The sequence below is a fragment of the Letharia columbiana genome (genome assembly GCF_014066305.1).
Source record: "Letharia columbiana isolate WasteWater2 chromosome Unknown Sc0000011_s2, whole genome shotgun sequence".
Taxonomy (NCBI): domain Eukaryota; kingdom Fungi; phylum Ascomycota; class Lecanoromycetes; order Lecanorales; family Parmeliaceae; genus Letharia; species Letharia columbiana.
Genome location: NW_023501049.1, coordinates 610,287 through 627,857, shown reverse-complemented (window position 1 = coordinate 627,857; position 17,571 = coordinate 610,287). Strand labels below are relative to the sequence as shown.

The 17,571-nt window shown below is 24.8% G+C and overlaps 1 protein-coding gene across 1 annotated transcript; it reads left to right on the top strand.

Moving 5' to 3' along the window:
• Nucleotides 1-2,093: 2,093 nt before the first annotated feature.
• Nucleotides 2,094-4,745, top strand: HO173_004380 (uncharacterized protein; the record flags this gene model as incomplete). Its single annotated transcript, XM_037306304.1, has 5 exons — nt 2,094-2,490; nt 2,541-4,129; nt 4,180-4,370; nt 4,419-4,605; nt 4,665-4,745. The coding sequence occupies 5 exons, from the start codon at nt 2,094-2,096 to the stop codon at nt 4,743-4,745; spliced, it is 2,445 nt and encodes an 814-aa protein (XP_037166814.1).
• Nucleotides 4,746-17,571: the final 12,826 nt, after the last annotated feature.

Below are 17,571 nucleotides of genomic sequence, written 5' to 3'. Positions count from 1 at the left end.
GAATATAACTATTTTCCCTCTTAAATTAATTAAATAATTTTATTTATCTTCTTATTACTAGTCTTAGAGACCTTTAACTTAATATCTAATAACTCTTAATATATAATATTAGAGAAATCTCGCTCTATTAGATTCTCCTCTAAATCGTTTATCTCGTTAAAGGAATTATAATATACTTCTAGCCTATAGTATAGAATAATAAACTTATACTTTAGAAGTATTTTATAATAAGTATTCTTCTTTCGTAGATACTTCTAATATTTCTTCTTTATAATTCGATATCGTATCTTCTTTATCTAATCTCGCTTCTCTTTAGAAACCGTAATTTACTATATAAATACGACTTCTTTAATTATAAGACGATCGTTATTTAATATTAGTCTTCGAAAGATAGATTTAATCTTTCGAACTCGATTCTCGCTAAATAATAGTCGATTTTATTAATTTAGAAGAATATTATCGGCGTGAAGCTTAGTAAATCCCTTTTTAAGCTTACGAAGCCGAAGTTCTACTATAAGACTTTAATATAGAATCTTAAGAAGCTTTATTTAAAGTTATAGTTACTATATAATTTTTAAAGTCTTTAATAACGGCCGTTTAAGCTCGAATAGCTCTAGCTTTAAAGTTATAGAATAATCTTTCTAAGATAAACGCTTATATATCTTTTAAGAATATAATAATACGAGATTAATAGCTTTAAAGCCTATTTAAATTACTTTAAAACGAAATATATACTCTTATACTTAAGTATAAAGATTAATAAATAGATCTTTATTAATAGAGTCTATATTAAGCTCGAATTTTTTATTAATAATATCTCTATATACTTTCTATAGTAATTTAAAAATAGCAACGTTAAGTAATTATAAGAGATATATCGTATAAGAAGATAAATATAAGAAAAGAATTCTTCGAGCGTAATATATTATAACGAATTACTACGTAATATAATTATTATAGTTATTTAGAATTAATAATCGATATATAATATCGTATATTACTTCTTTAATAATAAGATTAAAGACTTCTATTAGCTACTTTATAGTAAGCTTTAAATTCGTTTAGCCTTATAGACTAATAGCTATCTTTATTCTATTTATAAGATTCTATTCCTATTAGCTACTTTATTAATTTTTATTTTTAAAGACGAGAGTCGATAAAATAGTTTACTCTATAGAGTTAACGGCCTTAATAATTATAACTAATTCTTGATTTTCTAGCTAAGTCTTAAATTGACGTTTATCTTTAATTTTTATAATAACTTTCGCTTTAAAGACTATATCTATAAGAACCTCTTTCTCGTTAAAATTATAGATATTTTTTATAAGAATCTTATACTCGATAATAACGCTAATTAGGAAACTAAATTAACGACGAATTATTTCAAGATATATAATCTTCGCTCGATTATTATCTAATACTCTACTATATATAGTTTTTAATTAATTATTACATTTCAGAAATTATTTCATCTATCGTTTATTTACACGTATATTTATATCCTCTATTTTTATTTAAAGAAGTTCTAAAGTTATAATATATAGAGCGTTTACTCTAGATAAATATTCTTATTTAATTAATTTTATACATTAGTCAGCTAGAATATTCTTCTCTTCTTAAATAAAATGCTTCTATAACTCTAATTCTTATATACGAGTCTTTCGACTATAAATATAAGTATATAATAAGAATATAAAGACGTTAAATTTAATAGCGAGCTTACTAAGTTTCTAAGTAGAATTCTTCTATTATAATTCTATTACTTTAATTATATAAATTTCGAGAGTAACGACCTTAGAAGACTTCTTCTAAGTTATAATTATTTAATTAAATATTATAAGCTAGATATTAGACTAGTAGTAGAGAGGACGAAGAAGGGGTAGAGAAATAGCGGGGTAGATATTTGAACTTTATTATTTTGTAGAAAGACCCTTATTAATAAATCTATACTATATACGATTAGACTACTAAGTTTTATATATGCTTACTAAGATTCTCGAAGCCCAGTTATTCTCGTTATCCGATCATGGACGTTAACTCTATCTGGACTGGAGATAATGACTGAGTAACAGCCTATTATAGTATGTCTTCGCATGTCTTTACCGCCTAACTTAGTCGATCTTCTCCAAATAGCAACAATTACTGACGCACTATCTGAAGAGTATCTGCTTATGATTGCTACTGTGTCTTATGTTAATGTCCCAGGGAAAAAAGACCTTTTTCTCCTTCTTGTGTTGGAATTGTACCACGACGCACCGAAGAAATACTTCGAGATGCTTACGATAGCTATGAAAAAGAGCTTTCCACAGTGGATACAAATACTACCGCACACTCTCAAAGAGAACAACGCCGAGGACAACCAGTCTTCAAGATCTAGATTGTCCACAATCTATGATCCTCTTGCCAGTCGAGTTAGCACGCAACTTGTTGAGCAAATTGACCGAGATGTTAATGAGAAGAAGAAGAACAGTTCTCTGTTCAGGTTCTATCGTAAGCCGACGTGTAAAAAAAGGGGCCTTCTATCTTACTTACTATAGCAGTGCACTGCTTAGAATACCATTTACATCGTCGGTATTTCATGTTTTGGGGCATAGATGGATTGTTTGGCGGCATACATGATATGTCTCCATTCATCAGTGGTGTCAATCAGGCAATTCGTGATGCTATTGATAAGTGTCTTGACAATATGGCGGATAGACTGAGGACATTTTTCGCACAAGTCTATAGATTGTCGGGAGGAGTTCAGCTCCAAGACATCTCCTGGGAAAATACGGATATACTCCTACTCTATGGAGTTTCTGGCTCTGGAAAGACGAGAAGCATCGAGGGCCTTCTTCACGAACACTGGGGCTACTATCTTCTGCCCGGTAATCTCAGTCTGAATCAGCAACGTGATTGCGATAACTTGTACGACCCTCTACGGGGGGGATATTCAAGAGATTCGTGCTTGCTATGGCAGTTGATCGAGAATCTCGGCAATGTTGTGCCTGGGATGGATATCCGCAAATATTCAATTACGGAGTGGTCTCGCCGTCTTATACTATCACGTCATTTGGTGTTCGACAAGTTCCTTGAAGTTGCCTCAAAAATACATGGGGCTGACACGCCTGCGAACTGGCTAAGGTTTCAGAAGTCTTGTTCTACTATTGATCCTTTCGAGACAATATTCAGGCTACTGTTACTAGACAATAGTTGGGAAACTCACTTGGGCTTGAGCAACCATATGACCCGTGTGGACAAGGTGCTTAGAGAGAAGACTTTCATTTATTGCCTTGATGAAGCGCAGTGCTATCTCGACACCCTTGTTCCCATCGGAAATTCGAAGACAAGAAACCTTTTAAAGGTATTTTCTGATGTCATTTCAATCGACTCTAGGCGGCGATATCAAGACCAGAGATACGTCGTCTCTGGAACATCTCTGAAGTTGAAGGAGACAATCTCAATTCTCGAAAGCACTCAACAATTTCCCAAACGCGGACTACGAGTTTGGCCCGGGCGTTTGCTCACCACATGTAAGACATTTACAAAATTCCCACTCCTCACAAATGGCGACCAACTAGCGAAACTGATCGAAGAGGATGGGCTCAATCGGAAAAACGAAGAGGATGGGCTCAATAAGAAAATCAAAGCGAATCCGGAGGTGTTGAATCTCATCAAGGAGCATGGTATTCGGCTGCGGGGACGATACTTGTGGTCAGTTCGATATGTGGAGCATCTGAAAGGCCACGATAACTTGGATTCGACTGCCATATCTACTGCCGCGGATAGCGCTATGCGGGAAGCTAAGGAGTCCTTGAAGAAGAGACTATCTCGGCTCCGGAGAGACAATCACGACGCCATCTTACAGGAGCTGTGCTGGGTTGTCATTCAAAGCGATCTTTTAGACAGGCCGACAATCTTCGAAAAGGACGAGGATCATCAAATGATTACGGAAGCATTTGCCGTAGTCGAGACGCATGGAGAATCTCTAAAAGGCACCTTGAAAGAGTATCTTGCTATGGACGCGGCCAAGGAGTGGTTTCGAGAGGAGAACAAAGATATGTATAATGACATGTTCAAAAAGTATTTACGGTTCTCAACGAACGATGCAGCATCTTTTGGGAAAGCTGCAGAGTGGTTTTTAGCATTGGTAAGAATTGATACTTACGGTAGGTACAATATATACTAATTAGATCGTAGGAATTGTGGAATTGTCTACATCATTCGGATCGCATGACTGGGTCAGAAGGCGAAAAACGTCGTGAAGAGATTTTGGAATTTCTTTTCGAGGCTGGTGAAGACGGCAAAGAGCACAAAGCATCCACATACCATCTGGTCGAAGGAAGAAACATTGGTTATTCACACGATAGAAATAAGAGCTTTCATAGCAGGTTAGCGAGAGAATACCATCGTCACTGGACCCTGCTAATCGTCAACAGTGGGAAAAATGAAAATCCCAATTCTGGTTCCGTTGTTCCAATATGGGAATGGATGAAATCGATCCGGGAAAAGGATCCCACACCAATTGCTAGCTTCTACTTCCCTGATAATTATTGTGGACCAGACATCGTATTCTCGTTGGAACCCACAGACAGCTCCGAACCCCGAGTCTTGTGTGTTTTGCAGGTGAGTTTGGGACCGAGCGCAGAAGCTGATGGCCTACTGACTTTCGTGCGCTTGAAAAGCTGAAAACGGGGGCTGTGGATGACATGGGGAAAGCGATTCGGACGACAGATTTATGGATGTCTTATGGAGGGGGCAGATGAAGGCAAGGAAAGGGAAGCAGATGAAGGCAAGGAAGCAGATGAAGGAAGAGCTCGCAAAATGGGAGGGCGCAAAAGTTATTCGGATTCTGGCCAGTACTGCGACAAATCACCAACAAAAACATGCCATGGAATTGTTAGAGGAGGAAGAGCAGCCACATGGTCAACTATTTCGTCTATGCGACAAGAAAAAGACGGCAAATCTTTTTGGAGAATTTTTCACAAATCTGATAGATGCGAGGACATCCCCTAAAAAAGATTTTGACTCGTTATTCGAAACCCGGTACGGAACGAAAAGGGGGCACGCAGAAGCCTTTCCGAAGGGGAAGGGTGATAGGGTCAAAGGAAAAGGCAAAGTTCCAGAAGGCCGGCACTAAGTGTTTGGAGCTTGCATGATTCAACATCGTGTCAGTTTCTAAGTATATGGGCCACTTGTGTCCAGCGTGTTTCAACAACATGTATGTTTAGTGTAGTGGGGATTCATATCAAGCATGATTCAACATCATGTCTTCTTATACAACAAGTGAAAGTATAATCAATCCGCTTGAAATGTGCACAAGGCAACCAATTCAACCTCGACTGCGCTGCGTCCCTTCTATGTAGTACGAGGAGCCCCAACGGCTTCCTTCGGTGGCACGGTGGTTTATTGTTTTGCTTGGCAATCTCAGGATACGAATCCCGATCCCAGGCAGATTGGCGACCCTAGGAGAAGATGAGACAGGATCGATTCCCCGGGCTATCGCCTTGCTCGCTCCTGCTCCTTATCCACTCACTCTGCCCCCTATCTACTCGCTCCTCCTTGCGCTGCACCCGTGATCCCTCTAAAGCACGCTTGTTCTTTTTGCGGAACGAGAACGGTAGGTCCCAGTCCTAAGCTCGGTATGGATGTATATGTGTAAATTATTCAAAACGTGTTGTTGTGACTACCAACAAAGCGCTCGAAACGATGTAGAAGACGACTCCTCTCGCGCACCTAACTTGACAATGGCAAAAACACAACAGCTCAGCCATCATCTATGTCCCCCCTTGCTCTGTATCCATCAGAGCCCGCAGCTGCTTTCTTTATATCCATGCCTTGGGCCCATTCTCGCGGAGAGGCCTTACAATAATATGTGCTGGGGCGCGGGCTTCCCAGTAGTGAAAAGCTTGCCGAGTACTGGTTTTTGATTGTTTAATTCTTAGGGAGATCCCCTAAAACCCCTCGAACCCTTCGAAGGCTCTTTAAAGACTCTCCGAGGGCTTCTATCGAAGGGATTATTAAAGTAAACTCGAAATTTAATTATTTTAATAATATTTAATTAATTTTAAGCTTACTTTAATAATCTCTTCGATAAAAGCTCTTAAAGAGCTCTTAAAAGACTTCGAAGAATTTAAGAAATTTTAAGAAATCTAACTTTGAAAATCGAGAGAGACGTTATATTTTATTAAGAATTAAGAGAGATATTATAATTTATTTAATATACTTAGAGAGAAATTCTCTAAAATCTCTCTAATTCTCTAAGAATTCTTTAAGAGCTTTTCGAGAGCTTCTATCGAAGAGACTCTTCTCGTAAACTCGATAGATAAATAATTTATTAAATCTCATTTACGCTACGTTATTTAAAAGCGTATAAATAATTCTATAACTCTATATACTTAGTTTATTATTATATTTTTAATAAAAGAAAAGAATTTAAAAAGATAAATTTAAATATTTTAAAGTTTTCTTTTAACTTTCTCTTTTAAATATACTTATATATACTCGCGTTTAAATCGAAAATAAAGAAATAAGATATATTTTAAATTAAAAATAGTAAAATTCGATAATCTAATTAGTTACTAGCTTCTTAGCGTAGAAGTTATTTAAAATTTTAACTCTTAAATATTAAGAAAGTAAGCTTTTTAATAATCTTATTTATTTTTCAATTTTATATATATATTATTATACGCTATAAGTAGATTATTTAATAGAATAATTAAAATAGCTATAAATAAATTTTTAATAGAAATTTATAAAGTTTAAAAAGATTTATAAATTTTTATAAAAAAATTAACTTAGATTATTTTTTAATAGTAGTAATATATTCTTAATTTATCGCTATATCTTTAATAAATATAATAAACTTTAAAAACTTAATTTATATAATAAAGAATTAATACTTTTTAAAATTAATATATAGTTAAAATTAATATAAACGCTATTAAAAAAGAGAATTATAAGTTCTAAGCGAGAGAACTCTAGATTACTTAACTTATATACGTTTAATATATACTTAGCGAAGTCTTAGCGAATAAGCTTAAATAAGTAATTTTCTTCGAGTTTTCTTTATTTATTTAAGAATTAGTTTTACTATTAAATCGATATATAAATATATCTATCTTTTTAATTTTATATTACTATATAACTCTAAAGCTCTTTAAATCTAATAATTTTAATTCTTTTATTCTTTTTAGAGATAGCGATTTAAAATTAATATAGTAATTATAATTAAAGCGTAGTTATAATATTTATAAAATAAATTATTATTAATTAATATAATATTAAAATAAAATATTATTATAGTATAATTAAAGATATTAAGATATATTATAAACTTTATAAAGAGATCTTTATACTATTTATAGATAATAATCTAGCGAAGAAATTAAGTAATAGTAATAATAATAATAATACTATTTATAATTAAGAGAGTATCTCTAGTAAAAAGCGAGATATTAATAAATAGATTAATAAATCTATTTATATTCTAAATAATAAAATAGAATATATTACTCGCTATCGAGATATATTTATATAAAAATATTATTTTTAATCTCTAAAAGCGAAGATTATTTTATTTAAATTAGATAAAATATTTATAAATTATAATTATAATAATAACGATAATATATTACAATTATTAGCGATTTTAGAAATAAAGAGAATTATAAATAATTTTAATTTTAAATATAATAATATTATCTAATAGTCTTAAAAGATAATTCGATTAAAGAAATTATTAATTTATTATAAAAAGAGTATTTAAAAGTATTAAGCTCTAATATAAAAGATAAATAAAGTATTTTATCTAATCTCGAAAAACTTTCTTATTAAAAAAAATAAGATTCTTTAAAGTTATTAATCTCTTAATAATAATTAAAAAAAATATAAATTAATAAGAAGAATAGATTTTCGAATTATAACTATATATAATAGAAGTTTATTAACTTTTTATTAAATTAAATTAAAGATTTAATAAATTATAGATTTAACGTTATTTAAGTATATATAAAAATTAATTAAAAATTAAATTAAACTATATATTAATTTAATAATTATCTTTAATTATTAAAAGTATAAATAAATCTCTATATTAAGAATTAATAAATATATTACTTATTTATAAAGCTTTATATAAATCTTCGCTATTAATTAATTAATATTTAAATTATATTAATAAAGCGAGATAAGCTTCTAATATTTATAATATACTTAAAGAATAATAAGAGAAAGTAAGATTTTATTAGAGAATACGAAGTAGGTAATATTTTTACTTCGTAAGAGAATTAATATTAAGAAAATTGAAATCTTTAATATAATAAATCGTAGTTATCGCGAAGATAAAATAAATTCGATTTAAGAGAAAAACGATTTTAAGATTATAAGTTTAAGAATAAATTTAAGAATAATAAGTCTTATTTAAATTACTAGTCGAAAAGATATAATATATCTTATAAGATATTTTATATTAAGTAATATTATATCGTATTCGAATATAATATAAATAAAGTTAAATATTATATTATTTTTCTAATATAAATTCGAGATCTTAACGATATATATTATAATATAATATATTTATAATATTAATATATATAAAAGAATAAGATAGAGTTAAGTTTAAAAATCTTAAATTTATATATATAGCTAATTATAAATTCGAGTTCTCTACGCTTTTTAACTAGACTATTTAAATTATCGCGGGTAAATAAATTAGCGTTCGCAATTATTAAAATCTCTCTTCTCGCGTCTTTCTTATTAAAAAAATAGATATAGATTATTAATATATAGAATAACTTTTTTATCTTCTATTAAATTTTGAAGATTTTTTTTTTAAATTGTAGAACGAGATATAGGCTTTCAGATAAAAAAAGAATTCTTAAATTTAGTCTTATAATTATTAAAGCGTAAGGAATTTAAATATCGCTCACTAAAGATCGCTCACCAAAGACCGCTCATCAAATTTACTCGATAGTTCTAATTAAAAAAAACGATTATGAATTTAATTCATAGGCCTTTACTCGTTATATTATAAAATAATATATATATAAAATATTCTAACTAAGATTTCTATATTTAAAAGTATAAGTAGTTATTCTAGTTATTATTCTAGTTAACGACTACTTTTATTCGATAAATTTAATATAATAACTATTACTATTATAGCTATTACTATTATAGCTATTACTATTATAACTATTATTATTATAACTATTACTATTATAACTATTATTATTATAACTACTTTTATTATAACTATTTCTATTATAATAACTTTTATTATAATTATCTTATTATAACTATTACTATTATAACTATTATATAATAATAGATTATTTTAATAATAAATAATAATAGCTATAATAGTAATAGTTATAATAGTAATAGCTATTAAAATATTAGATATATAATATATAAAACGAATAAATTAATTCTCTAAAATCTCTTTAAGATTAGATTTTAAATATAGTATAAAATTAAATAGCTAAAAAATATAATAGCTAAAATACGCGAGAGTTATATTTCGATAATAGTTATAATAATAATAGTTATAATAGTAATAGTTATAATAGTAATAGTAATAATAGTAATAATTATAATAGTAATAGTTATAGTAGTAATAGCTATAGTAGTAATAGTTATTATATCGAATTTATCGTACTTATACTTTTAAATATAGAAATTTTAATTAAAATATCTTATATATATATTATTTTATAATATAATATTATAGATATATTATATTATAATATATATCGTTAAGATCTTATATTATACTAGATATAAGATTATATAAATCTTAATATCTTATATCTTATTAGAGTATAGTATAATAGATTAATATATTATATTATATTATATCTTTTTAACTAGTAATTTAAATAATATAAAATATTATAATTATAAAGAAAAAGAGTATTATATTAATATCGATATTAAATCGAAAAAATAGAAAATAAATAATTTTAATAATATATCGATTAATTTAATTAATAACTATAAGCTTTATATAATCGATTTAATAGAAAAAGAAAAATCTTTATTAAAGACTTCGTAATAATAAGAATAAAGATAGAAGTAATATTTATTTTATCGTTAATTTATAAAAATAGAGTACTTTTTAATAATTAAGACGAGTTATAAACTTTTATTAAAATTTATTTTAATAATAATATAGAGATAAATATAATAAGCTAGCGTTTTATAATTAAGTAGAATCTAATTAAAATTAATAGTCTTTTATTAAAACTTATATAGATAAATAGAAAATTAAGTTATTACTCTAATATTTATTTAATTATCTATCGTCTATAAGATAGTTAAAAATATATTAAGTATTATAAATATATTTTCTATATTATTAATAAGAAAGATCTCTTAATAATTTTAGATTTTTAAATTTCAATTTATAAATAAATTAAGATAAATATAAAAGATTAAATTTAATATTTTAAAATAAAAATTATTTATTAAAGATATAATAAGAATTAATATAAATAAAGTTATATTAAGAATAGATAATATTATATTATTATAAAGCTCGTAATTATAAGTCTTTAATATAATTAATTCTTATTCTTATTTTAAATAATAAATTTTAATATTAATACTTTAAAGATATTAATATATATAAAAGAATAAGATAGAGCTAAATTAGAAAATCTTAAATTTATATATATAGTTAATTATTAATTCGAAGTTATTACGTCTTTTAACTAGATCGACTAAGTTATCGCGAATAAATAAATTAGCGTTCGTAATTATTAAAATCTCGCTCTTTTATATCTTCTTTATTAAAAAAATAGGCGTATATTATTAATATATAGAATAACTTTTTTATTTTCTATTAAAATTTTAAAATTTTAAATTTTTTTTAAAGCGCCGTTTATGCTTTTCGAATTTTTAAGAATTTTAAAATTAAGTCTTAATTAAATATATATTATTTAATTTTAAACTAACTTTTTTATTTTCTATTAAAATTTTAAGATATTTTTTTTAAATTATAGAATAAAATATAGGCTTTTAGAAAAAAAGAATTATTAAATTTAGTTCTATAATTATTAAAGTATAAGAAATTTAAATATCGCTTATTAAAGTTCGCTTATTAAAGATCGCTTATCTACTTACTCGATAGCTCTAATTAAAAAAAAAATTATAAATTTAATTTATAAACCTTTACTCGTTACTTTATAATAAGATCTTTTATTAATAAGAAGTTTTTAAAATTATTATTAACTCTATAGCGACTTTTAATATCTTATTAACTTTTATAATATAAATTAAAATTAAAATTAAAATTAATAATAAAATAATAATAAATCTTTTTCTTAAAAAGATAAAGAGATTAAAAATATAAAAATATAATATAGTAATAATTAGCTAGCGAATATAAGTTATAAAAGATATAAATTATTATAGAATTTAATAGTATATTAATAATAGAAATTTATCTTTAAAAATGATTAAAACTTCGAGATATATAAAGTAAATCTATATTCGCTAAGCTTTTAAAAATTATTATTATATTATTAAAATTATAATTTTAAAGAAATCTCTAATATAATATATATAATATTAATATAAAAGTATAAACTATATTAAGAACTATAATAATAAAAAAATTAATAGAATTAAAGTTTTAAGAAAACTTATCTCTTTACTCTAAAACTCTACTCTAACTCTACTCTTTTTTAAAACTTCGTTAAGATTTCTTACTCTATTATATAATATATTCGAGAGTTAAATTTAATCTTAAATTTAAATTTAAAAGTAAATTTACTTTTTATAAATTTGATTTATAGATTTAAATTTAAATTTAAATTTAAATTTAAAATTTAAATTAAACTTATTATTATTATTATTATTATTATTATTATACTATTATTATTATTATTATTATTATTATTATTATTATTATTATTATTATTATTATTATTATTATTATTATTATTATTATTATTATTATTATTATTATTATTATTATTATTATTATTATTATTATTATTATTATTATTATTATTATTATTATTATTATTATTATTATTATTATTATTATTATTATTATTATTATTATTATTATTATTATTATTATTATTATTATTATTATTATTATTATTATTATTATTATTATTATTATTATTATTATTATTATTATTATTATTATTATTATTATTATTATTATTATTATTATTATTATTATTATTATTATTATTATTATTATTATTATTATTATTATTATTATTATTATTATTATTATTATTATTATTATTATTATAATTATAATTATTATTATTATATTTATATTTATATTTCTTAAATACTTTATTACTTATTTTTTATAATAAGCGTATATTAAATTTTTTTAATAAGTTAATTTAATTAAAATATTATAGATAAAAATAAATAAATAATAAAAATAAAATAAAAGATTAAATAGATAGATATTCTAAAAAAATTAATATATAAAATATATTAAAACTAGTATAGATATAATATTATTATAAGTAAGATAGATTAAGAATAATAAGACTATCGAATTATATAAATAGAAAAGAGATATAATATAATAGAAGATATCTTCGTTAAGATATTAGACTATAGAATTAAGTAATAATATATTAAGAATACGCTCGTAATATTATCTCTCTCTCTTAAATAGTTATAGTCTCTATAGCTAATAAATCGAAGATATACGTCTATTACTTATTCTATATCTTTAAATATCTATAATTAATATAAATCTCGATCGAAGACGATTTATCGAGATATAATAATAGTAGTTAAAAATATCGAATAATTTTAATTCGTTTAAAAATATTATATTCGAGATTTTATCGAATCGTATACTAGTCTTAACTATATTATACTTATATTTATTCTTTAAAGATTCTAGAGATATAGCTATATCTTACTTACGTATTAATAAAATTCTTTATATTCTTCTTTAATCTCTTATCTAATCTTCTTATTATAGTTCTTCGATAGAATTAAAGAAAATTTAACGTATATATATATTATAAATTACTCTCTAATACTCGTTAATAGTCTAGTCTAAGAGCTTTACTATAAATTTATCTTATATCTTCTATACTCTTACTATTAAGTCTACTTTATTTTATTCTTTATTATAAGATTTAATAGAAAGATAGAAAAAGAATTAAATATATTAAATATTATTTAATAGTAAGCTTATTATATATATTATTAATATACTTAATAAAGAGATCGTATATTTACTATTCTTATAGTAGAATTATTATATATATTATCGATATACTTAGTAAAGAGATTATACGTTTACTACTCTTATAGTAGATTTATTATATTATTATTAACGAGTAAAGGCCTATAAATTAAATTTATAATCATTTTTTTTAATCGAGGCTATCGAGTAAATTTTAGTAAGCGATCTTTAATAAGCGATATCTGAATTCCTCGCTTTTAAATATCTATAAGACTAAATTTAGAAATTCTTTTTTTATCTAAAAGCCTATATTACGTTCTATAATTTAAATAAAAGATTTTAAAATTTTAATAAAAAATAAAAAAGTTATTCTAAAATTAAATAATTTATATCTATTTTTTAATTAGAGCTATCGAGCGAACTTTGATAAGCGACTTTAGTAAGCGATATTTAAATTCCTTACGCTTTAATAATTATAAGATCGAATTTCGAAATTTTTTTATTATTAAAAAGCGTATATTTCGAACTATAATTTAAAAAAAAATCTTAAAATTTTAATAGAAAATAGTAAAGTTATTAAAAGATTAAAAGTAGAGAGAGAGATTTTTAATAGTTACGAACGTTAATTTATTTACCCGCGATATCTAATTAAAAAGCGTAGATCTAATAAATTAATAATTAACTATATATATAAATTTAAGATTTTTAAGCTTAGCTCTATCTTATTCTTTTATATATACTAATATACTTAATAAAGAAATCGATATATTATTTTAAAACTATTTTCGTCGCTATTATAATAGACTTATTATATTATATAAAGATATTTATTTATTATATAAATCGTCGTATATAAGATAGAGCTAGTTATAATATATAGATAATTAATGATATAAAGAGAGATATCTTAATATTAATATAAGTAAATTTAAGTTAGAATTTATAATATATTAAATATAGACGAGTAAAGGCCTATGAATTAAATTCAAGATTTTTAATAAGCCGGGGCATCGAGTAAAAGTGAGCGATTTGGGAGCGAACTTGGGAGCGATATTGAATTCCTTGCGCTTAAGATTATAAGACAAATTTAAAATTCTTAAAATTCGGAAGCCCAAAACGTTCAAAATTAAAAAAAATTCAAAATTTAATAGAAATCAAAAAGTATACTATGAATAACGTACACCTATAATAATGGGAGGCGCGGAAGGGCGAGATTTATGGTCGGACGCAATATTTACCCGCGATGACTCAGCGGGCAACAAAACGTAGAACCCTAAATAATAATGACTGCACATACAAATCAAGGTTTCTAGTTAGTTCTATCTTATATATTAGATATACAAATAATAACGAAGTAAAGCGAAAAAGAATTTCTTATATTCGATATAGAAGACTCGTTTTTTAATAAATTAAACTATCGTTAATAATATAGATTATTTAATATAGATTCTTTCGAATAATATAGATATCTAATAATTTAAATATATAATAGAGCTTCTATATAATAGAACTATCTAGCGTTTTCTTTATTAGACTCGATCGCTTACTTTAAATAGAAAGTAAAATATCTATTAATTCTCTTCGTTAAGAGATATATAAAGAAGCTTTATTATAATATTAGAATTAATATAAATACGATATTAATATAAGTAAGATAGATTAAGAATAATAAGACTTATTAGAACTAGTATAAATACGATATTAATATAAGTAAGATAGATTAAGAATAATAAGACTATCGAACTATATATGTGAGAAGAAGATATAATATAATAGAAGATATCTTCGTTAAGATATTAAACTATAGAGCTAAGTACTAAGTAATATATTAAGAGTACGCTTATAATACTATTCTTCTCTCTTAAATAGTTATAGCTCTTATAATTAATAGATCGAAGATATACGCTTATTACTTACTTTATATCTTTAAATATCTATAGTCTATATAAACCTCGATCGAAGACGATTTATCGAGGTATAGTAATAGTAGTCGAAAATATCGAATCGTATATTAATCTTAACTATGCTATCTATATCTACTATATCTATATTATTCTATAGAGATTCTAGAGATATTAACTATATCTTATCTACGTACTAATAAGATTCTTTAAGTTCTTCTTCTTACTATAGTTCTTCGATAGAATTAAAGAAAATTTAACGTATATATTTATCTCGAATATCTTTTAATAGCCTAGTCTAGAAGATTTACTATAGATTTATTCTATATCTCTTATACTCTTATTATTAAGTTTATTCTATATTTTATTCTTTATTTTAACTCTATTAATTCGTAGATATAATAAGAAGATAGAAAAAGAATCGAATATATTAAATATTATTTAATAGTAAACTTACTATATAAATATCGTATATACTCTTATAATAGACTTATTATATATATTATCGATATACTTAATAAAGAGATTAAATCGAGTCGTTTTAAGACTATTTTCGTCGCTATTATAATAAACTTATTATATATATTATTAATATATTTAATAAAGAGATTATACGTTTATTAATAAATATAGAGATATTTAAAAGATAATATTAGCGATTTCTTTCGATTCGCTAGTCGTATAAATAATCTAATATCTTATTTATTTCTTAATTATTATTTATCGAGTTTAATTCGCTATAAAATCGAGTTACTCGTTTAATAGACTTATTTAAAAATATAATAGCTTAATTTAATTTCTTATTAAAGCCTCTATTAACGCATTTCTTTAAATTCGTTCGCTAATTCGAATAGAGTAAGATTTTAATTATATTTCTCTTCGTCGAGTATATAAAGAAGTCTTATTATAATATTAGAACTAGTATAGATACGATATTAATATAAATAAGATAGTTTAAGAATAATACGACTATCGAATTATATAGATAAAAAGAAGATATAATATAATAGAAGATATCTTTATTAAGATATTAGACTATAGAGCTAAGTATTAAATAATATATTAAGAATACGCTCGTAATAAGACTATCGAATTATATAGATAAAAAGAAGATATAATATAATAGAAGATATCTTCGCTAAGATATTAGACTATAGAGCTAAGTAGTAATATATTAAGAATACGCTCGTAATAGAATATATAGAATAAAATATAAAGAGTAGAAAAAGTATAAAGTATATAAAGAGTATAGAGAGTATAGAGAGTATAGAGAATATAGAGAATATAAAGAGCTTAGAGACTATAATAAATATCTTACTTTATATATATTCTTTTTAAATTTATACTTAGATATAACGTAGACTATTATAATAGAAATTAATATAAAAATATAATATACGTATACTTTCTTTTAATATACGTATATCTTCTTTTAATATATATATACTCTCTTTAAATATATATATACTCTTTTTAAATTCGATTAGCTTTCGCGTAATCGCTAGTTATATAAGATATAAATCTTATATATAGCTTTTTAGAAAATATTATCGAGACTCTTAATAATAGTAAATAAGTTTTCTTAGATTTATTCTAATAAAGTTTAAAAGATTAAACGATTTTAAATCGTTAAATAATAAGATTTTTAAATTATTCTTTTATGATCATAGCTAATTAGCTAATTACTCTCTCTTATTACTATTAGAAATACGTTTATTATTTATTAATATCTAATCTTTCTATAGTTAAAAGATTATAAATATAATCTTATTTTCTTACTATAGACTAACGTATTATATTTATCTCGCTATCGACTATCTCTCTATTTATTTCGTTACTCGTACTTCGACTATATATAGATTTTATACTCTATATAGCTAGCGATTACGCGGAAACTAATCGAATTTAAAGAGGATATATATATATTTAAAGAGGGTATATATATATTTAAAGAGGGTATATATATATTAAAAGAAGATATACGTGTATTACGTCTCTTAATATATGATAAAACTTCTTAAGAGTTAATATATATATTTTAAGGGGAAGAATCTACCCTTAGCTATGTACTCGAGAACATCAATTGATGTAGTGAGTAAGTCACCAGCTCGAAGTGCAATAGACCCTTAACCCAGTCGTTACCCAAGTCCTGCGACATGCCCCAATACAGTCCGTCAATCCGGGGTGCTTTAGAACTTACATACCAAGGACTTGTGTTGGCAGAGACAAAGAGGGTTTAGGAATTTCTGACCAACCTTCGTAAAAGGTTAATTATCCAAGATTCAGCAGATAATGAATGTGAGAGTCAACAAGATTGGATTGTGTATCTACGTCCGGGGACTTCTTTAAGGGATATCTTAACCTATTTCGTGATTGATATCCTTCCTCGCACCCGAAGCCTGTGTCCGAGACATCGCTCAATACAGTCAGTGAGTTACGCACCTAATTGGGCCTCCTACAGAGCCTCTAACCTAATTGGTATCAGAGTGACGTCGTAGAGTAAGT